Source organism: Siphateles boraxobius, unplaced genomic scaffold (assembly GCF_051911475.1).
Source record: "Siphateles boraxobius isolate OS27281-9 unplaced genomic scaffold, OSU_SipBor_1 65, whole genome shotgun sequence".
NCBI classification, from domain to species: Eukaryota; Metazoa; Chordata; class Actinopteri; order Cypriniformes; family Leuciscidae; genus Siphateles; species Siphateles boraxobius.
In genome coordinates this window covers 1,425,189-1,447,664 of record NW_027509192.1, presented here as the reverse complement: position 1 = coordinate 1,447,664, position 22,476 = coordinate 1,425,189, and the positions used below count along the sequence as shown (strand labels likewise).

The 22,476-nt window shown below is 38.9% G+C and overlaps 1 protein-coding gene across 1 annotated transcript; it reads right to left on the bottom strand.

The window, feature by feature from the left end:
- Positions 1-399: 399 nt before the first annotated feature.
- On the bottom strand, positions 400-21,592 carry cdhr5b (cadherin-related family member 5b). The gene is made up of 15 exons (XM_077210115.1): positions 21,421-21,592; positions 19,986-20,161; positions 8,862-8,924; positions 8,667-8,756; positions 8,441-8,530; positions 8,097-8,198; positions 7,836-8,018; positions 7,566-7,656; positions 7,377-7,474; positions 6,977-7,183; positions 6,152-6,265; positions 5,996-6,062; positions 5,548-5,703; positions 3,748-3,923; positions 400-972 (listed from the first exon to the last, which is right to left on the bottom strand). The coding sequence occupies exons 1-15, from the start codon at positions 21,500-21,502 to the stop codon at positions 532-534; spliced, it is 2,136 nt and encodes a 711-aa protein (XP_077066230.1). The 5' UTR covers positions 21,503-21,592; the 3' UTR covers positions 400-531.
- Between the last annotated feature and the right edge of the window lie 884 nt (positions 21,593-22,476).

Sequence of the window (22,476 nt, the reverse complement as noted above, 5' to 3'; positions counted from 1 at the left end):
GTTTTGCAGTTAATTAATTTCTACAAAGAACTAACATCAAACAATTTACAGTGAAAGAAAAAAAGGTGCGTCAACTTATTCTACTAACTCGAACCTTAACCTATCAGTCTACTAATACACTAATGAGAGTTACATGAGAGTATATGAAACAGTTCACATCCCATTTTACTTCCAGAATTTCTGATTGATATTAAGTTATTAGATTTACGAAATATTCTTTTTTCTTCAGAATAATGTGCACTGATGAATCATTCACACACAAAAAACAGGACCATATAGTGCTGTCAAATCGATTAATCGCGATTAAACGCATCTTACATAAAAGCTTGTAAACATAAAATATGTGTGTGTGTATATATATATATATATATATATATATATATATATATGTATGTATATATAAAGCAAACATGATCTGTTTGGATTTAATGTTGACTTCGTTTTGCTAGATACTGAAAATTATGTTAATTTTGTGAAGCATATTTACAGACTTATTAAGGGAAAGGAATATGAAAAAGGAAAGCATCCATGTCAAATTTCCTCATCTTCCGAATCCATGTCAGTCCTTAGGTTGTCCTCATCCTCGCTGTCGTCATCTTCCTCCTGGTCTCCATCCGCTTCCCCAGTGTCGGGAATGATGACCACGTCCTCTTTGATGTTGGGGTCGATGTCTTGTTTAAACCACACCGCTTTGTAGCCGTCCTCAGTGCGCCGCTCTTTGGTCAGGATTGGTTTGACTTCCTTCTCGGCGTCGGTGGTTTCTGAATCAGCCAGGCTGCTGGTGTCGGGTGGAGTTCTGGTGTTGGTGTGGGGAACGGGGACGGCGCTAAGGGTCATGTTCTCCCGCAGTGGCCCGAGTTTCAGCCCAGACTCAGCTAACTTCGAGTTCCCACTTACAGAATCGCCATCATGCTGGACGGCCTCATTGCTGTACTGCATACCCTCCTTAGGACCACCTGAACCCCCACCAAGCTGTGAAAATAAAACATACTATAATAAATATGCTCTAGATATAGAAAGTACTATCATTAACATTTAGACTCTAGAACAAATTACAAACATATTTACATTTGAAAGTGCGGTTCGTATTGGAATTTAAGCCGGTTCAAACTGGTCTAAGCCAGCGGAATAGTTCTCGTAAAAATTGTCTTCATAAAGTTTGATGTACCGCAATTGCAGTTTTATGAACGTTGAATGTGACCAATTATATGAGAATTTGATTGAATTTACATGAGAATACATTTATTTACTATTTTTGCAAAAATTAGGAAGATAGTTTGTGAACGATTTATTTTAATTTGACAATAAACGTGAAAATGCGTCGATTAACTATTCAATTCAATCTGAAAATTAAAGTAAGAGCAAATTACGAGAATGCTTTTATAAGCTATTCAATTAAATTCTAAAATTAACATGAGCGTTTTTATGAACATTTAAATAATTCTTGTTCAAAGGTTTTTTAAACTGATTTGATTTGTAGCAATTTATGAAGAATACTTTTATGAACTATTCAATTCAAGCAGAAAAAAATTCATAAGTGGTTTTAGAAACATTGAATGTGACAGTTTATGTGAGAATACCTTTAGGAACGGTTCAGATTTATCCAAAATTTTACACAAGAAGGGTTTTATGAACATTAAATGTAACCAATTATGTTAGAATTTGATTCAGTTTGTATTTACATCAATACACCTATGAACTATTTTTGCAATTCAATCTGAAAATGTAAGCATGGTTTTAAGAACAATTCAAACCGAAAATTAAGTTACATTTACTTAAGAGCGATTTTATGAACATTTGAAAATTTCAGTTTATGTTTCAAAGGGTTTTACAACTGCTTTGATTCAGTGTGGCAGGAAAAAAAGTTGCTGCCTTAAAAATCAACGTTTTCTTAATATCTAGTGGCAGTGATCATGACGTTAGTTCAGATAAGTACAGGTGTTGTGCCGAATTTCGACCCCCTGCCAAATTATTACCCCCCTCGTTGAAGTCAGTGCCTGATTGCCTAATCCTAACCCCACCCCTAATCCTAACCCCTCCCCCACAACTAATCCTAAACCTTCCAATGCTAGGGGGGTAGTAATTTGGCGGTTGGGGTCGAAATTCGGCACAACACCGGTAACCTTCATAGTCATAGTGTCAAAGTGTCGTAGTATTGGTAAACTTTGTCTTTGTCATCTAGAAATAGAAGGCATCATGCTAGCTAAATGGGCCTTTCTAAGCGTTTATCTCTTCCTCCGGTGAAAATGTTGTTGCAAATCTAGCCGCCGCGTGTCTGTCGCTGTGTTTGGCAGGTGCTTGTGTGGGCGGTATAGAGAGAGATAGGCAGACAGACATATAGCATAACATTAGCATAGATAGCTAGCAGCTATAAAGATAAATAGATAGAAATATATAGTAGGTAGATTGACAACGTAGAGTTGGTCGCATGTCAGAGGCGCCCGCGCCATTGGATGTGCAGTTGCCGCATATACTAGCCTATCTATCTATATCTATATATCTGTCTGTCTATCTATATATCTAGTCTATCTATCTATCTATCTATTTCTATGTATTTATCTGTTTATCTATAATCTGCGCTATCTGAATACTCTCGTCTACTACTCGTCTCTCTAGTCACTCTCAATGCTCTCAAGGCGGGCTTTGGTAAATTCTCTCCCCAAGGTGACGTAATGCAATGCATTGTGGGGGAAGGAGAAACGTTGCAAACCGCTGTAAGATAGTACCTACTTTTTCGTATTATATTCCGTTTTGTGAGACCCAACAACATAAAATACAGTTTAAATGTTTATTACCAACAAGCAAATTGCACAAATTCATTGAAAAATTAACCCTGCAACACGGCCTTTAAATTACATTAAACTGACTTGAATAAATTGAGTTGAATCTTGAACGTCTTGTAAAAAAAATTACTTTAAACAACTTATTTTGATGAGTTAAACTAATGTAAAAACATATGTTGTCACAACTTATTGATCATATATTGTTTTACAGTGTAGAATGCTTTTATGAACTATTCAATTCAATCAGAAAAATTAATGTTAGAATATATTTAGGAATGTTTTGCTTGTTTCAGTGTGACAGTTTATGCTATTACCAACTAACTAATCAGTACGACATTTTACGTAAGATGGGATTTACAGATGTTTCAATTCAATGCAAATACATTCGATTTTACTATTCAATCTGACTATTCAGTATGACAATTTACATGAATGAAATGACATTAATCAAAAATCATTCTAACAGAGCGTTATGTGACGATCTGCGGCTGGAGTGCCCGCTTGAGCCTCTGTGGGGCACTTCTTCCCAGGTTATTGTTTCCATTATGTTTTACCCTGGACTGATTATGGTTTATTTTATGCACCTGTGTTTGATTATCTTGTTTAGCGCACCTGTCTTAAGCCTGAGTGGCTGTTTGTACCTTGGCTGAGTATTGTAAGTGTCTTACTGCATCCTAAGCGTTTTCCTAGTTCCTTAGTGTTTTCTAGTTTCACGGTTCCTGGACTTCCTGCCTGTATCTGGTCTTCCCGTTTGCCTTATCCCTGCATTGTATGATTGCTGATCTGGACTGCTTACCTGGTTTTGACTTCTGCCTATTTCCCTGTACCTGTCTCTGGATTCTCCTCATAATAAAGCCTGCGTTTGGATCACCTCTGTCCTTGTTCCATGTGCAGTTTCATGACAGGTAACCTAGAACATTCCTGAAATGTCTTTGTGTTTTGATGAAAGAGAATGGAAACTCACTGAGCTACGGAAGATGCTAGCCTCGGAAAGCTTCTTCCAGTCTGCGTTATGGCCCTTGATGCGGTGCGCCATCAGTCCAATGCCAATCAAGCAGAGAACGAGAATCACAGCCAAACTCGCCCCTACAGCCGCCATGTCCCCAGCACTGTACTCTCCTGCTTTCCCCTGCTGTCCTCCTGAGCACAAGAGCACAGAAACACTGCTCTTGGCATGATTACGGTAAACATTCATTTGGTTTTCAAGAATGGTACACAAACCGCTTTGGCTTAATTTTGCTGGAATTTCACAATTTCAATCATTTTGAATTGCATGCTTTATGTGTTTGTTTGTTTTTTGTATTATCGCACACCCTTAATAGCCAGCATCCAAAAGTGTCCAACAGCATAAAACATGCAACCTTGATTCAGTAAATTTCATGTGATTTACAATATTTTAAATCAGTTTTATTATGTGCAAATATGATGGCACCAGTGGATAAAATGCTTCTAGAATTCTTACAAGTTAGTCATGACTCATCACTTTATTTTTTTTCTTTAAGATTGTAATTGTTCTTACTAAGAACAATAAGATTGTTCTCATTTCAGAATTTTAAGTCAGTCACATAAAAAAGTAAATAGACTAGGTTTGAATTTGAAAAATAAGACTAGTTCGAACTAATGCTGTTTTCACGCCATGTCGTAATTACATCTACTGAGTAGATGACGTTCCCAGAGCTGTTCACATCCTCAGGCCCTGTTTACACCTGGTATAAAGATGCGTTTTGGTAGATTGGACCACAAGTAGACGAGGGAGACACATTCTCGTTTACACCTGGTGTTTAATCCATCTCTTTTGACCACTTTCAATCACTTCTGTCCTGATTTCTTCAAGGGGAGGGACTATGGGTGAGTAAATGAATCGTTTTTTTCAGATCTTTCGATCTAATGAAAAAAGGAAATGCTTGTAAACATATGAATGCGACCGGAGACGACGGAACAACACACAAAGAGCATCAGCTTTAGTTTCTGCTCTGACAGCCGAACGCTGTGAGTGTGTGTTAGAAATCAGGAATGGAGAGAGAACATTGTGCTTAGTACATTTTACGTCTTGGTAAGTTTAAATCCCGTCTGTCTAGAGCTCTTCCTATAATGTTACTCATTAGATCAGTAGACGGAGAAAAGACGGTCTTCTGTGGCTGAATGAACACCTTCACATGAGCGTTTACACTACGAAAGCAATTGGTCTAGTGCGTTTTCAACTCCCTCTGGAAGTGGTCATCATCTACTTGTGATCCGATCGACCAAAAAAACGCTTCTTAATACCAGGAGTAAACAGCAGTCATGTGGTACAAGACGCAGCTTTCAGAAAGGAAACACTTTAATTTTAATAGTCCACTTTTGACATTCTACTAAGTAACTTTGCATCTACGTGTCAACTAGCAGTCATTAGAGTATTAGTAGACTCGGTTTAATATCTGCTAACACTTTATTTTGATGCTCCACCAACAGACCTTCTACTAACTGTAAGTAACTTTGCAAGTACATATCAACTTCTACTAACCCTAAACCTAACCTAACAGTCTACTAATACTCTAATGAAAGTTAGTTGACATGCAGTTGCAAAGATACTTATAGATAGTAGAATGTCTAAAGTGGACTATCGAAATAAAGTGTAACTCAACAAGTTGCAATTACGAGTTGTACGAGTTGTAAGCGAGATGTGAACGCTTGTAATTAAGGTAAGTCCGACATGGAGTGAACTCTCCTTAAGTGTATGCAAAGCTAAGATTTAACAAAGCTAGTTAGATTAGCATTAGTGTACCTGTGCCGGGGGGCAAAGCTGTGTTGGAACCAGGGTGAGAGGTGGAGGTGGAGGTGGAGGTGGAGGTGACGGCTGTTATCTGTGTGTTAGTGGTCTGATCTGTTGTTATGATGGACGAAGTCATGATCGTAGTGACCGGTGTGGTAGTGGGAACCCCTGTAGAAAAAAGGGTGTCACTATATAGTCAAGAGGTTTGCTGTTGACTGATTCAAGTGAGTCTTTGAAATTCAATTTATGGACCAAATCAACCGCATTAAACTATTTATTGATGTTTCTCTTCAATGTATTGAGCTGAACTCTAGAAAGAGATATCCACACATTCTTCAACAAAATTGTTTGCTGAAAGCCAGGATCTCCAAGAAGCGCCATGATTAGCCCACACCCTGCTAGCCACTGTCAGTTAGCCCTGTTATAATGAGGTGTTGTCTTGATAACATGCTGGTCTTACCTGGCGTGACGTCCACCGTAAGAGGAGCGGTGCTGGATTCATCATTTTGTGTGTCAAACACCCTCATCTGAGTCACATTGAATCATAGTTATAAATATTCCAAATCTCACACAAACGATTAGCAAATGTCAATTGTATGAAATATTAAGTTCTTACTTGTAAATTCACAGTGCCTGGGGAAACCGTCTTCGCCATGAGTATGAAACCCTCTGGTGTAATTGAAAATTCAGTACCGTCTACAACCTCAAATTTGATGTCAGGATTATAGCCCTACAAAGACAGAAATCCAGCTATTTACACCAGAAATATGACGACATTCTGCATCAAGTAAACCTGAGCAGAAAACGTGTGTAAATCAATCGAAAACCATTCGTATGTAAATTGTAACATCGAATTGAATGCAACAATTTAGTCAAGAGTGGTTTCACGAATTATTTAAATTCAATGCGACTGAGAATGGTTTTATGAGCCATTCATTTCAATCAAGATTTTATGTTATAATTTTTTCATAAACTTTTAAATTAATGCAACAGTAATGAGACAGTTTTGCAAACAATACAATATACAACAAACAAATAGTCAGTGCAACAATTTGTTAGAATTGCTTTAGAAACTATTCAGTTTATTCTAAGTATTTAGAACGGTTTTATGAAAACTTAACTAAGACGATTCAATAAAATTATTTTCTTTCCTTCTTTTCTTTTTTTTACAAACACTTAAGGTCAACATGACTATGATTCAATGAAATGTGTTTTATGTGTTTTGAAATTAATGTCACTTGAATACAAACTATTCAATGCAATCCAAGAATTTTCGTCAAAATGGTTTTATGAATACCAATGTATGAATGATTTTCGAATGATTTACAAACATTCATTATTCTCATGTTTTATTATTGATGCTCTATGTGTTTTCTATTATCTAGACTAACTTCCCAATCACATGCACAGACCAGAATGCTGTTTGTCTCTGAGTTCTTACATTGGAAAAGTCTTCATCGGTAGCCTGGACTCGGAGGGGTCTGTTGGATGTTTTGCTCTCCAACACAAGGCTGTCCAGACCTGCGTCCTCTGAGATAAAGCCTTCGTAACTTGGCTTCACAAATTTCGGAGGGTGATTGCTGGATATCACCACTTTCAGGATGACTGTGGTGGTGGCAAACTGATCAGGGTTCTCCTTCTGATATGCCTAAGGAAACCAGGGAAAACATCTTCACATTTGTGAAGAACATTTTAATAATCTAAAGAAACTTTTTCCACTATGCAAAAAAGTTTAAAGGTTCTTCATGGCAATAAAGAACCAAGTGTACAGAAGATATACTGTGGTTCCAAAATTAACTTTTTGATTGCATGTAACATTCAAAACATTTTTTTTATCCCACCATAACTGTGAGAACAATCGGTCCTGCCTCCCCAACTGGTTTCAGCATTGTGATGCTCCCGGTGTCCATGTTGATTTGAAATGTAGGATCTCCAGTTTCTGAACAAGTAAAATTCACTAATGAAAACAGTCGACTCTTCACAGAGAGACATCAAATCTTTATTTCAACCCATGAGGACTTTAAATTCACCTCCAAGAAAACTGTAACGAATTGCCTCGTTCCTGCCTTTGTCTCCATCAATGGCCAAGACTGGACCTGGCTTCAAGGACAACGGACCTGTCTGTGTTGTACAGAAACATTGATATGCTCATCTGACGCTGTGACTCAAGATCAGTCCAGCACTTTAGGCTAAATCACACTGCCCCAATGAATATTGACTTTTTTGTATAAAGTTTCCAACTTTATAATGTGTGAAGTGTTGGTGTTTGTTGAGGCAGTTACACACTCCCCGATACCCACCTCTTGCTCATTTAACTTGACCGTCCCTTCATAACCAGAGTTCATGCACACTTTGCTTGTGACTAACTCTATTTCTGTACAGGGCTGGAACCACGGTGGACGATTGTCAATGTCTAGGATATTGACCTCAATTGTGGTTGAGGCGGTGTGGGAGACTACTGCTGTAGATCCAATCTGCGTGTCCTGAAATATCAACAAATGAAAGTTGTTTCTACAAAAACAAGCATCTTTGGAAATGAAACCTAGGTCAAACCAACTCACCTGTGCATACAGCGTCATTGTGATTTTTTTAACTTTGTCGTAATCCAGAAGTTTTTTCACCAGAATGTTGGGATTGAAATCAGCCTGGAGCCCAAATTCTCCCTGAGAGAGAACAATGTTTCAGAGAGAATTGCTCGTTTTTGAATTTGATTTGCCCATGTAAAGGATTCCTGGATGTAACTTCAATAATAATTTGGAACCAACATAAAAGGGGAATTTTCTTAGAGAATTTCAAAAGGTAGATATTTCAGAACACATAGTTCCCAACAATTTTCTGTTGTGATTGCCATGAAATACAATTTATACAAACTCTATACACATTCTTTGGGATTTTTGTTGCGTACCTGAGGAGAATCCAAACGGTAGTAAAGTCTATCACTTTCATCAGGATCGGTTGCTGTGATTAGGCCAACACTGGTATCCACTTTTGTTAACTACAACAATCATTAAAAGCTTTCAGATTTTGGTTATAAGATAAAAGCAGATAAATAAACAGGATTAAAGTAAATTGTACAACACGGCTATATGTATAATGTAAGTAAATTGTATAACAGGATCATGACATTGTACCTCATCGACGTTTAGTGAGTACTGACTCTCTGCAAACGCTGGTGGATTATCATTCACATCCTCAACGATTATTCTCAGAGTCAGTGTCATCTAAAAGATACAGATTTGACATGCAGGAGACATGCATTACTTCAAGAGCAAGCATTTGAAAGAAGGAATTTTCTAGGTTAATTTAAATAAAACACCATTACTTACAGAAGGAGAACCATCTTTTGTACACTCAACATTCACCTCGTGTGGTTTGTCCTTGTCAAATGTCTACGAAAATCACATAACATAAAAGGTCTGTTAATTTTATTATTTTAAGCAAATTGGTTCCTTTTAAATGTTATGCATAAATGAGGACACAGGTGGGGGTGTAAAAGTACTGAGAAATAATTAAGCTAGACTATTTGTACTTTATCAAAATTTTACTCATTTACAAGTCAAAGCATCAAACCAAAACCATACTTGAAAGTAAAATAAAATATTACATGTGTAATTGTGCTTAAGTATCTAAAGTCAAGTCAAGTCAAGTCATCCTCATTTATATAGCGCTTTTAACAATGTAGATTGTTTCAAAGCAGCTTTACAGAGATAAATATATAATTTAAGGTAACAGAATTCAGAAGTCAATTCTATATCTAAAGTAATATCAAGATAACTTTTTCATCCTTAAATAACAAAATGCATAAAGCAGCCTATTTTTTTATTTATTCTTAATGCCCTGAAAATAAAACTCTATATTGTGTAAACTGAAAGCAATGTCTTTAAACTTGCTACCTAAAATTGTTAAATTCAGAAGCTGCAGTTAAAAACACTTGAAAACAGTAATTGACAGACTGACAACTAAACGTTTTCTGCCATAAGCGATTTCTGAGAAACACTGTTGAAAGAGGTTTATGGCGCTTTTCCACTGCTTGGTACGGTACGGCTCGGCTTGGTACGTCTCACTTGTGGCGCTTTTCAACTGCATGGTACGTTACGGTACGGTACGGCTCGCTTCGGCTCGCTTTAAATGGTACCACTTCTGATGAGGTTCCAAGCGTACCGTACCGATACTAAAATGTGATGTGAAAACACTGCAGGTCACTGATTGGTCTGACAGACAGAATCGTCACTACCAGCGTCATTGTATTTGCGAGACATTAAACCCGCTAGATTTAAATAGCCAGTAACAGCCACCGCTGTAGCACCTGTTTTAAAACTACTTGCTTGACTTGCTTGAAGAAAAAAAACTTCCAAAAAAGAAATGGCTGAATCGTGGTCAGTGGACAAGAAGTGCAGACGTTCCTCTCGTTTGTTGCCGAGGAGCGGATAAACTATAACGATCAGTCATAATCCCACCCACTTCGAAGCGGTACTAACTGCAGTGGAAAAGCAACCGAGCTAAAGCGAACCGAGCCGTGCTGCGCCGAGCCGAGTCGTACCACGCAGTGGAAAAGCGAAGCGAGCCGAACCGTGCCGTGCCGAGCCAAACCGTACTGAGGCGTACCATGCAGTGGAAACGCGCCATTAGACCGAGTGGCGCAACACACTAGTAGCCAATCAGCAGCAGGGGACATGTCCACTCATTATGGGGGAGGAGAGAGAGTCAGCTGTAGGGGGCGTGTCCACTCATGATGGGGGAGGAGAGAGAGTGAGCCAGTCAGCTGTAAGGGCTGTGTCCACTCTTGATGGGGGAGGAGAGAGCGTGAGCCAATCAGCTGTAGGGGGCGTGTCCACTCTTGATGGGAGAGGAGAGAGTGAGCCAGTCAGCTGTAGGGGGTGTGTCCACTCTTGATGGGGAATGAGAGAGAGTGAGCCAATCAGCTGTAGGGGGCGTCTCCACTCTTGATGGGGGAGGAGTGAGAGTGAGCCAGTCAGCTGTAGGGGGCATGTCCACTCACTATGGGGGAGGAGAGAGAGTGAGCCAATCAGCTGTAGGGGGCGTGTCCACTCTTGATGGGGAATGAGAGAGAGTGAGCCAATCAGCTGTAGGGGGCGTCTCCACTCTTGATGGGGGAGGAGAGAGTGAGCCAGTCAGCTGTAGGGGGCGTGTCCACTCATTATGGGGGAGGAGGGAGAGTGAGCCAATCAGCTGTAGGGGGTGTGCCCACTCATGATGGGGGAGGAGAGAGTGAGCCAGTCAGCTGTAGGGGGCTTGTCCAAGAGACATCAGGCTTGTTTGAGATGAGCAAAATCTGTGCAGAACCGATCACCGGTGATCAGCGCGTAATGCATGCCGGTTAGAAATGTGTCCAAGAGCGGTCCGCCTTGCGCTGATGTCATGCTGACGTGTGTCAAAAAACTCTCGCGAGCGCAAGGCGCACGTGTTGGATTCTGCAGTCACGCGCAGTTGCTCTCCACCGACTGCGCTAATCAAAAGCATGATGGGAAACGACTTGCTGACGACACAGCTTAATGTTGATTGGTTTAAACAACCGTGATGTATTGTTCTCTTTTAAAATGTTTGATTTTAAAACTCGAATATCATGTTTTATGTGTATATGTTATGTGTGAATATTCCCAAACTTTGGACAGTGCGATCTCTATGGGTTATGCAATGTAATTTTATTATAAAAAAAATAAAATAAAAGTACATAGCCTAGTCTGTATTAAAGGCACACTATGCAAGAATTTAACCTTAATATAACAGCTTCAAAGTCATTTCGGTGGTAAACAAACTCATATAGGGCGAATCATCCTGGTAGTAAAGCTTGGGGGGAGACGCAGCTGGAAAAACCAGCAATGCAAGTTTGAGAGGAGCGCCCCCGACAAATCTCGCGAGAATCACGAAAGGCTTTACGGTAACGACGTAACGGTAACAACATACAGTATGAAGCACGAAGACACTTGCGCGCATTTCAGATGTGATACTCGAGTCGAAGATGGAAAAAGAAAAGAAAACGCGGTCGGAAGAGACTAGGAAAAGGAAAAGAGAATCTGACCGCGTGAGGAACCGGACAAGAGTCCAACTCGTTCAGTCATTTACTCGTTGGCGCGAGCTAAAAAGCAGCACAGGATGCAACAGCATCTTGTTGATTGACTAGTAAGTAAATATCTTATTTGTAAACTTGTTTGCGTTCTATATTGTATGTTATTGGGGGTGTAGTGTTGACGTGCGGGACAGGCGACACCGTGTGGTGCCTGTGTGTGTATGTGTTTGTGTGTATGTGTTTGCTTGCGTTTGTGATGGTGTGTTTGTGTGTACGTGTTTGTATGTGCAGCGCAGGCAGGTGAGCCTGCGAAATGATTCTGGGTCAGAGAGAGAAGCGGTAGGATGTGTGTTTGCACGAACGACTGAAAACTCTGAAATTATCGTACATTATGGGATTTTTTTCATTATTGATCGTACATCGTACAGAGGTCAAAATGATCGTACAAATACGACAATTATCGTACACCTGGCAACACAAAGCTGGAACGAGCAGAGAGAGAGAGAGAGAGAGAGAGTCCCGGTCGAGCGCGCGCACTCACACCGTATTCAAACTGTCTCAAGTGGGACTCGATGCAGAGCCAAATGGAAGGAGCTGGAGCTCTAAGTTAGCTCTTCCCCTCGCTGGAGCTCTATGGGGTTAGAATTCGGTCACAATTCTGCGCGCGCGAGATCACATTTTGAGCGCGCAAAAGGGCATTTCGCACGCGCGTGACCTGAGTTTTGAGGAGAAATTTTCGTCTCGCAGATAAGAAAATATTTTGAGCGAACTAAAATTAATTTTGCATTTAAAATAAGTGTTTGGATGTGCGCAGACATTCTCTTTTGCATGTGCAAAGTTTCACTTTCTTGTTCCTTTCTGATTGGCTGGCTTGAAAACCAATCACAAGACTCCCTGCATCACCGACTGTGGAAGAGGAAAATACATGGTGGAAGATGTTTGTTTAATTTGTTTAATGGATTGAAAACTTCAATTTAAGTTCAAGTAAACAAAAACATTCACAGCAGAGAAGTTCTGTAAAAACAACTATCATACTAATTTTTTTTTTTTACTGTATTTTCTTATATACTATTTTAGGATGGATAGTGTTCACATTGGTATGCAGGCTTGTTCCTCTCACTGCAAAAAAAAGAAAGAAAAAGATGTGGGTAACAATGCAAACATATGCAAATATAACTGTAAGTGAAAATCTTGGGTGTGTGACTCACACGACTTCAATATAATTACTCTCATAATTAGATTTTTATTTTTTGCAGAGAGGGTAACAAGCCTGCATCCCAATGTGCACACTATCTATCCTAAAATAGTATATAAGAAAATAAAGTATATTTTAGTATGATAGTTGTTTTACAGAACATCTCTGCTGTGAATGTTTTTGTTTAAATAATTCCAAGGATATCAAGTAGATTGATTATTATTTTAACGTTATTACATTGCATTTCTACGTTTATTTGATTGCTTTTTTATTCTAATGTGTATGATGTACCGTTTTTACACACTTATTTCATTAAAAGGGGAAAAGTCTGTCCATCTTCATTTCTGAAAACGTGTAAAATTTGAGACCCCAGCTCGGTTACATTCATATTTCACTAATGTTAATTACATAACTTGCAGTTCAGAAAGAAGTTAGAACTACCACTTGAGGGGCAGCAAACACTGGGACATGTCATTATGTACAGTAATAGTACGATTTGATTTCGATTAAAAATAAGCTAAAAAAAATAGCTTAAAATAAGCTAAAAAATAAACTGTGGTCGTCGAGTGGTAGACATTTGAACTTAAATCAAGCCATTAAACATAAATATCTTCCACCATGTATTTTTCCTCTTCCACAGTCAGTGATGCAGGGAGTCTTGTGATTGGTTGACAAGCTAGCCAATCAGAATTTAGCAGCTGGGTTGTGTTGAGCAAGCGAGCTGTCTGCGCTTAGAGAGCGCACGGCTGGTATGAAAGATGAAAGGAGCAAGAAAGTGAAACTTTGCACATGCGAAAGAGAACGTCTGCGCACATCCAAATACTTATTTTAAATGCAAAATTGATTTTCGTTCGCTCGAAATATTTTCTTGTCTGCGAGATGAACATTTCTCCTCAAAACTCAGTTCACGCGCGTGCGAAATGCCCTTTTGCGAGCTCAAAATGTGATCTTGCGCGCGCAGAATTGTGACCGAAATCTAATCCCATAGAGCTCCAGCTTCACCTCACTGGATTTAGTGGGCGGGCCCGCGCAGGCTAACTTTCGCGCAGCAGCATCAACTACGAGCACTCAGCATGATTTCAAAAGCAAAATATTTCAGCGCCAGCTCGATTTTTATTTAACACAAATGAACAAAATAAATACTCTGTTAGTCAACACATTTTCATTTGTTATAGATATATCTGTACCGCAAACTATTATAAAAAGACACAATTTTAATGACGTACATAGCCACTGACTGTCTGCTTACACAGTAGGTCCAAAATGCACATCCAATTCATATCAGATTTATTTCCACATATAAATGACGCCTAAAACCTCAAGTATGACTGAGCCATCGCAGTTTACAAGTTTGTTGGTTTCTAAGTCTTGCACCTAGCCGCATCAGAAATATTCATAAGCTTCTAATGACTTAAAGCTTCTAAACTCTTGCATTGTGTAGGCACCGATACCGTAAACCGGAGAATTGATTATGTCAGGGTGTGCACAGACCCGCAGTGACAGCTGCTGTCAAACTAGCTAAAATGGAGTGACGCAAGTAGCTTTGCAACAGAGCGGTCATTAGAAGTCGAGAACTTTTCTCCCCCACCTTCACCTGAAGTGGAGGAGGTCGAATTGTCTATGGACACCAGCTCAAACTGCAGTCTTAACTCCCGCATCGCGATCGGCATCCGATTATTCTTATATTCAGTCATTTTGAGGTAATTTTTTCCAGGATTATTATTACTATTACGTTCATTATATTTTGCTGCTATGTGAAAAAAATAATCAGCAAATCGCACCGACGTGTTTGTCGACACCAGAGGATTAACTTTAGCCTAATAGACCCCTTTTCAGTTGGTAAACATGGTGATTTTTTTGTGGGCGGAGCTTAGGTGGTGGCAGAACGATCCCTCTGGCCGCTTCCCTAACGTTAGTATGCAAGTTTTGTTAGGTTGTTTTTTAAAGGCACACTGTGGAGGAATTGTACCTTTATATAACAGCTTCAAAGTAACTTCGGTGGTAAACAAACTCATATTAGGGCGAATCATCCTGGTAGTAAAGCTTGGGGGGGACGCCGCTGGAAAAACCAGCTATATAAGTTTGAGAGGAGCGCCCCCGAAAAATCTCGCGAGAATCACGACTTGCTTTACGGCACGACGTCACATACATCAACAAAGCACGCATTTCAGAATTAAATCTTGGCAGAGTCGACAAAGAAAACGCGGTCGGAAGAGTCAAGGAAAAGAAAACGGGAAACTGACCGCGTGAGGAACCAGACAAGAGTCTCACTCGGCTTTCACTCGTCGGCGAGAGCTAAAAATCAGCAATGGATGCAAAAGCAATGCTGACCTGGCGTTCTTGTTGATGGATTAGTAGACATCTTCGGAGGCTATCTGTGCCTGTTCGATGTCCGACGCTTTGTAACGTGTTGTGTCAGGAGGAAAAATAGGGATAGCTCACAGATGAAGTCATTACAGAGGCCAGACAGACTCACAGACTAAGGAAATTGGCATCTCACAACTTGCACTTTATTCCCCATTCGAACTTGTGTAACTGTCTGTCACACGTTCTACCGTCCACAGCGTTACTTGATAAACAAAAATAGGATAAGAATGAGAATCAAACAGAAATAACCCGCACACAATACAGACTGCTGACAGTTCAACAGAGCGCGCGCAGCTCCTAAAGGGGCCACGCCTTATTTACACTGGTTACAGCTTCCATCCTACTGAACAGGTACCGGTATACAGGGGGAGGGGATCAGGCCGTGAGTGCAGAGACATCTCTGGTGAGTGGTATTTACGACAGTAACGTTAAATACAAGTACTCCACAGCGACTCAAGGGGTCGCTGTTTGACAAAAACGGAATTCCTCCACAGTGTGCCTTTAACAATGACTGGAGAAAATCCGATTTTAATGTGCAAGGTCACTCACTGTCCAAGACCGCGATTGTTATTTGCAAAAGTTAATTTTAACGGATGGAACCAGATTGGCCGACCCATAGCCGTTACACGCTCACTCAATGATGGACGAACTGACAGGATTAACGTTAACGCTAGGCTACCTCCGGTTGAGTGACCTGACTTCCACACCTATCCGATAGAGAAACTGAGGGCATATAAATCTTTAGATGCCTATAACTATGTGCTGAATGGTCACACATACAAGACTTTTGTGGTATGATCCGCAGTTCTGCCTAGCCAGCACCAAGAAGACGACAATGTAAAGAGTGACATTACGGTGCAATTTTAGCAATGTGAATATTTTCTAAAAATAAAAATTCCAGATACAGCATATTCATTATTCATTGATTCTTGCACCCAACAACACAACAAGATGACATTTAATAATAATAATAACAATTTAAGCTCCTTATTATGTAGCCGAATCCGTGCTCGTCTGTATTGGCCGCCTGCAGTTTTCCCTTTGTTTTGCCTCCAGCTAGCGCCGTGACGTAACTGTGACGTCGGCTCGAAATTGGTCTATAAGAAGGAACATAAATTGTGATTAAAAATATATGCTCACTCACATCATGATGCCGCTGCGGTGGTGGAGTTCATGCAGGAAGAGCAGGGTTTGGCAGCGCTAGCTGTGTGGAGAAGCCCATTTCCACCTCCATTGTGTTGGAGAAGTAATCCCACGTAAAATGCAGGTTGCACACTGGAGCGATAGACGAGATTAACTACCTAGGCTACACGAAATTATCTAAATAACTATATAAATGCTATGCTAACTAGATGCTAATATATATCTATCCTTTTTTTAAATACTCGTAATTCCAACTCCTGACTCGCTATAGTAGTTTTGACGGAACCAGATGCTTTTATACCAGGGGCTGCCAAGGGCGTGGTGAGCTCGCACCAAGGGCGTGACAGAGTGACGTCAGAGAGTATTCTACGTCAGAGGCCCTGTCCCAAATGGCTCACTTCATGCGGACTTTCGGTCTCGTGGACTTAAATTGCGCGTACTCGCCGAGTCTACGAGTCCGTAGGCCGTCCCATTTAGCATTTTAACGCTCTGAAGTGTGTGTGCTCAGCAGCGCCCCCTTTGTACCCTTGAAGCGGTCTTCCGCGAAGCCCGCATAGATGCAGGCTCCACACACTTTAACTACCCAGGAATTCTTGCGAAATGCCAATCAGAAAACGGATGGGAGGAGATTTCGCTCACGGAGTGTTAACATGGCTTTATGATATAGGCGTACATTTTACCAGTTGTTACTTACAGTTTATACAAACATTATCGACCAGTGGTTGATATCACAAACATAATAATAGCGTGTTAAATAATACGATCGCATTATGATTCATTACATAAATAGAACCGAATGTCATGGCTTTACTGAGTCATATAAACATAGTATGAATATTGAAACCTATACATTTTTCTTAAACTCATTTACATTTTAATTTTGTGTTATTGATCATTATGTATTATTATGTACAACTGTATTGATCACTTACATAACCATGACATCTATTCTAATGCCCAGGTGGCATATACTTATAGAACTGTAAAAGCAGGCTGTGTAATTCACATGGATATAAGATTTGGGAAAATAAAATCCTGTTCTCAATGCTAAAGACTGTAATTTGTTTTAATGATATTTGTGATATTTTTCTAATAAAGGGACTGATGAGATGACCTTTAAGTTTATTCAGCTTCGATGTCTGAGCTGAGACCTTCTTCCTGTTTCCGCCGTGACGATCGAGTCTGTCCCAAAAATACCTCTCAATGCGCCCTCGCGGACTCGCGCTAAGGGCCCTATAGGTCTGCACTACATGACGTCACCGAAGTGTGGACTCTGAGGAAGTCCACAAGTCCGGAGTGTGCCATTTGGGACAGGGCCAGAGAGTTCCAATAATAACCAACTGCTCACCCCTCCCTTTCGAAGAAGCTATGGTGGCTAAAATGGGACAAACACATCGTCGTCTGAGAAGGCAGAGAATAGCCAGAGTAAGCCAAGAGTGTTTAACATTGTCACTATTTCTGTACCACAGTCCATTATAAACCACATCATGGATAAAGTTTACAAAGCCATAGTCAGGTGAGGATCAAGGGTTTTAATATATAATATAATAAATAATAGTAATCTGCTGATTGTCTCACAAACGTAACCAGCACATTTCCCCCCACATAAAAAACCCATAATACAGCGACGGAGAAGAACCACATGAAACTATGCAACTATATGTTTTTTTCTAACAGGGTATTGAAAGTTTAGCTGGCTAAATATGAGCCTTTTACTGTGGCTGAGCTGGTTAAAGCGTAAAGCCTTGTTTGAAGGCACACTATGCAGGAATTCTGTTTTTGACAAACAGCGACAGCGACAAACAGCGAGTCGCTGTGGAATACTTGCACTGTCGTAAATACCCCCACCCCACCCCCCACACTGGTACCTGTTCAGTAGGATAGTAGCGTCGGGCATGCAACAGGCACAGATAGACTCCGAAGATATTGACCAGGTAATGTTTCACGATATCATACAAATATTAGGCTACTGCATAGTCTACTGAACTACTGATGATGGTAAAAAGATAATAATAACTATATGTCAAGTGTTAGACTACTTTATAATAATAAAGTAGCCTACCGCGTTTGCTGGCTTATAAGGTTTTTACATGATTGCTGCTAAATCACAAGTAAATAGCCTATAGTCTAGGACTACTGTATAATTTCATTTGTGTTTTTTGATTGTAATGTAAACATTACAAAATGCCAGATGACATCAATAAAGTTAAATGTACGTCGCATTATATCATAACATTCGCCGTTGTGATGTCGTTAGACATGATTATTGCAATTTATCATAATAGTTTGCAAATTGTGCTCGTTTACACTTTTTACAACCTCTAGGCTTATTTGTGTTTTATGTGAGATATTGACTGTTCTCATGATAATCTCATGATAAATTATTGGACTGGTCTAATTATCAACAATTGATGAATGAACAGCATCGTAAAAAATGACATAATACAAGCAAGCGCAACAACATACAATATAGAACGCAAACAAGTTTACAAATAAGATATTTACTTATTAGTCCATCAACAAGATCGCCAGGTCAGCATTGCTGTTGCATCCTGTGCTGCTTTTTAGCTCGCGCCAACGAGTAAATGACTGAACGATTGGGACTCTTATCCGGTTCCTCACGCGGTCAGATTCTCTTTTCCTTTTCCTAGTCTCTTCCGACCGCGTTTTCTTTACTTTTTCCATCTTTTACTCGAGTATCACGTCTGAAATGCGCGCAGGTGTCTTCTTGCTTCCTATGTTGTTGTTGATCTATGGATGTGTGTGACGTCGTTACCGTAAAGCATTTCGTGATTCTCGCGAGGTTTGTCGGGGGCGCTCCTCTCAAACTTGCATTGCTGGTTTTTCCAGCGACGTCCCCCGCAAGCTTTCCCCTAGACACCATTTACTACACACAATAGGCTTTTTTTCTCTGATTTTGAAAACTCTTCGCGATCGACTTAAAATGCTTCCAAGATCGACTTGTCGACCGCGATCGACGGGTTGGTGATTCCTGTAACGTTTCCTGTTCCTGTTTTACGGTCAATGACAAGAGTACTAATAATATGTCTCACGAACGTAACCAGCACATTTATCCCCACATAGCAAAGCCATAACACAGCGAGGGAGGAGAACTAAGTTACATGGAACAATCCAACTACATATTTTACACCACTGACAAGGAAAAAGTCAGTACTCAGGGTGTTTATGGCTAGTTTCTAGCTTTCTGCGGCTTCTCTCTCAAGGTAGTGTCGAAACGCGCTCCGTAGCGCTGTTTGTTCGCGTTCGGATACGGTAGAAACATGACGTCACAATATGGCGACCTCCGAAGAAGGGGGCGCCCGCGGTTTTGTAGATATAAATGTCTCATTCTAAGGTAATAAAAACATTACGGTTTATTAAGTAAGTTCTTTATACACCACTGAAAACATAGTTATGGATGTCATATTGCATTTCTGTTAATAGATACTCAAAATTTTTACGAAAATTTTGCACCTTTAAGTGAGAAAACAACCAAAACACACCACCAGTTTAGATCGAAAACTTAGTGCGAAGACATTTCTTAATGAGAATTAAGTAAATTTTTCAATGAAAAGTATTTCACTGGCTGTTAAAAAGCTATAAAAGGTTATTTGAGTAGTACATACTTTTGTACTTTACACCCCTGGAAACAAACATTTTTAAATGATAGATTTAGAGTGTAATTGTTGACCACAACAACAGACTCTCCATATTAACCTCAAAGTCCAGCACAGTCTCAGCAATGAGATCGTATCCGTCAAGGCTGAAGAGACCCTCTGGAACTTGTCTAGTGATTCTGGCCGTCACACCGTCCTCAGCGGTGATTGTTGTAACTATGTCTTTAATAGCGTTGTTTTCCTTAATAACAATTGCGGGACTTGCCGAGCAAAGGCCTGTACCATTCAGAGAAAAGGAAATTCAGAATTAATAGTCATGAATACCCTAGTGAAAAATAAATAAACCAAAATGTTTTTGAAATACATTTACTTTGTTACATATACTACAAATATATATTTATGTACTTAATATAAATGACCTGCAATTGTACTTTTGGTAAACTAAATTGGTATACTTGTAGTCTGCAAATTGAAACAAGTCATTTTGTACTTAATGCACTTTAGTTATCCAGAAATAGTGCTGATGTCCAAATAAAGATATACTTAGGAATATTGAATTGTGCTAAAATGGAACTAGTATAGTTTATGTTCACTTTAAATATCTTGCATTTAAAGATTAATATTATACAAAAATCATATCCTTACTAACAGTTATATTTAAAACACATTTTAGGCTTAATATAAGAAATGTGCATTGTGCAATAAATAATCCAAATAAAGTTTAATTATAATATTATATTAGTAAGTATCAAGTGATGTCAGGAAATATGTTATTGGATTTGTAGTAGGCTATATGAAATATAGTGTTTTAAATACATTTTGGTATAGGATTTTTTTCACTAGGGTGGTCTTGGTTGCCACTGCAAAAAGTACAACTATTATAAAGTATGGAAAAAAATAAATGCTACATTTACAAACAAGTAGGCCTACTAAAATTCAAATATTTCAAAATCATTGAATTAGTTGGAAAAAGTCATTTAAATTAAAAATATGATTAAGCAGAAAATACTGGAATGTGTTTTTGTCTATGTATAATAAGAGTAGACTGTATGTAAAGTTGAAATACTGTTTGAATTGACCACAATTTTAATTTAAGAATTTTCAATGCATTTTAAAATGTATCCATAGTAAAACAATATGCAGATAACATATAACATTTTACATAATTACTGTTATTAAAAATGTGTAAAAGATTTATGATTGATGCTAGAAGTTGATAACTCAGTATGATTGTACAGTGTCAGTGAAACAATTCCTGAATCAACCATTTCTTGTTCTTAAAAAACAAAATAGCATTGATGTTCAATTAACCATAACAAGCAAAGCTTAAAACTAATTCTTACAATTTGAAATATTAGCCTAACATTTTCAAGATTAACAAGATTTTCAAAAAAAGATTGCTCTTCATTCCTGTTTTCGAAATATATCTTCATATCTGATCCTAAGCCTACATGTTTTTCCGCAGTGTAACGAGTCATCTCTCAAATCACTTTATCCTATGCCATATTTTCCAGTTAAAAATGTTCATCACTTACTTTGCGCTTCACTAAACTTGCTGAGTGTGAAAATAAGCAGGAGAAAGAAAAAAGCAGAAGATTCTTTAGGCCTCAAATCCATTTTTTTGTTAGATGCTGGATCAATAAAGGAATATCGAAGACGACTCCCTTTGTTCTGACTGAATCAAATTCCCAGCAGGCATTAGTGAGCGATCGCTAATTTGTGAAAATAGACTTCAATCTTAACCTTTGAGACGGACGCTTATCTCATGCAGTTTTATTGGCTGTAAAGATGAGCACAGGCGGACTTTTGCCTCATAGAAATCCACACAGCTGCTTCATATGTGCATGTACTTCATAAACCATGACCACAATGAGGATGTTTACAAAATAATATTTTTAGTTGTGTGCTGATGGTTACCATCAGCGCTGTTTCCAAAATGTTATAGGCCTACAATTTCAAATGTGAAGTTATCACATCCATTGTAAAATAAGCTACAACTTAAATTAAAAGTATGAAGAATTTATTTGGAATTTTTGGTGATAAATATGAATATTGAAGATGTTTGTTTTTTTAACTCTAATGTAGCTTCTATATTATTCAGGAACTATACTATTCCTCAATGAAAAAGTGTCATGAATACGTTGGAAACATTGTCAACGGAGGGATGTTGATCAATCCGCACTAGAAAACAAATTCAAGTGCGCATGAGCGAATAAACTATAAACTTACAGCGTATGCTAGTATCATCAATGGGCATAGGCTTCACTTACGTAACGGTAATCTTCAATCAAGCAACTGATTAAAGAAATCTTGCTCTCACATTTACTGTAATACGGCGATCTTGTTATATTATTGCACTCCATAAGGAAGAGAAATTATTTTATTTCTTTATTAAATTATTTCTTCTTAAAAAACACATGACCAACACACATTAACGAACATCATCGTAGCAACTCTGTGCTTATAAACCATAAACACTTAAAGGTTTGAGGGTAATTAAACCCAATGCTTTAAAAGGTTGTTTTTCCATCACATTTTGCTTGCATTAATTGTGACGGTCTCAGATGATACCATGATACTGATATACCTCA

Coding starts and splice junctions, on each gene's coding strand:
- cdhr5b (XM_077210115.1), bottom strand. CDS start 21,502: ATGGATTTGAGGCCTAAAGAATCTTCTGCTTTTTTCTTTCTCCTGCTT. Junction 8,757..8,861: donor CAAAAGATGGTTCTCCTTCT/GTAAGTAATGGT, acceptor TGTATCTTTTAG/ATGACACTGACTCTGAGAAT. Junction 3,924..5,547: donor AGCTTTGCCCCCCGGCACAG/GTACACTAATGC, acceptor TCTTGTGCTCAG/GAGGACAGCAGGGGAAAGCA.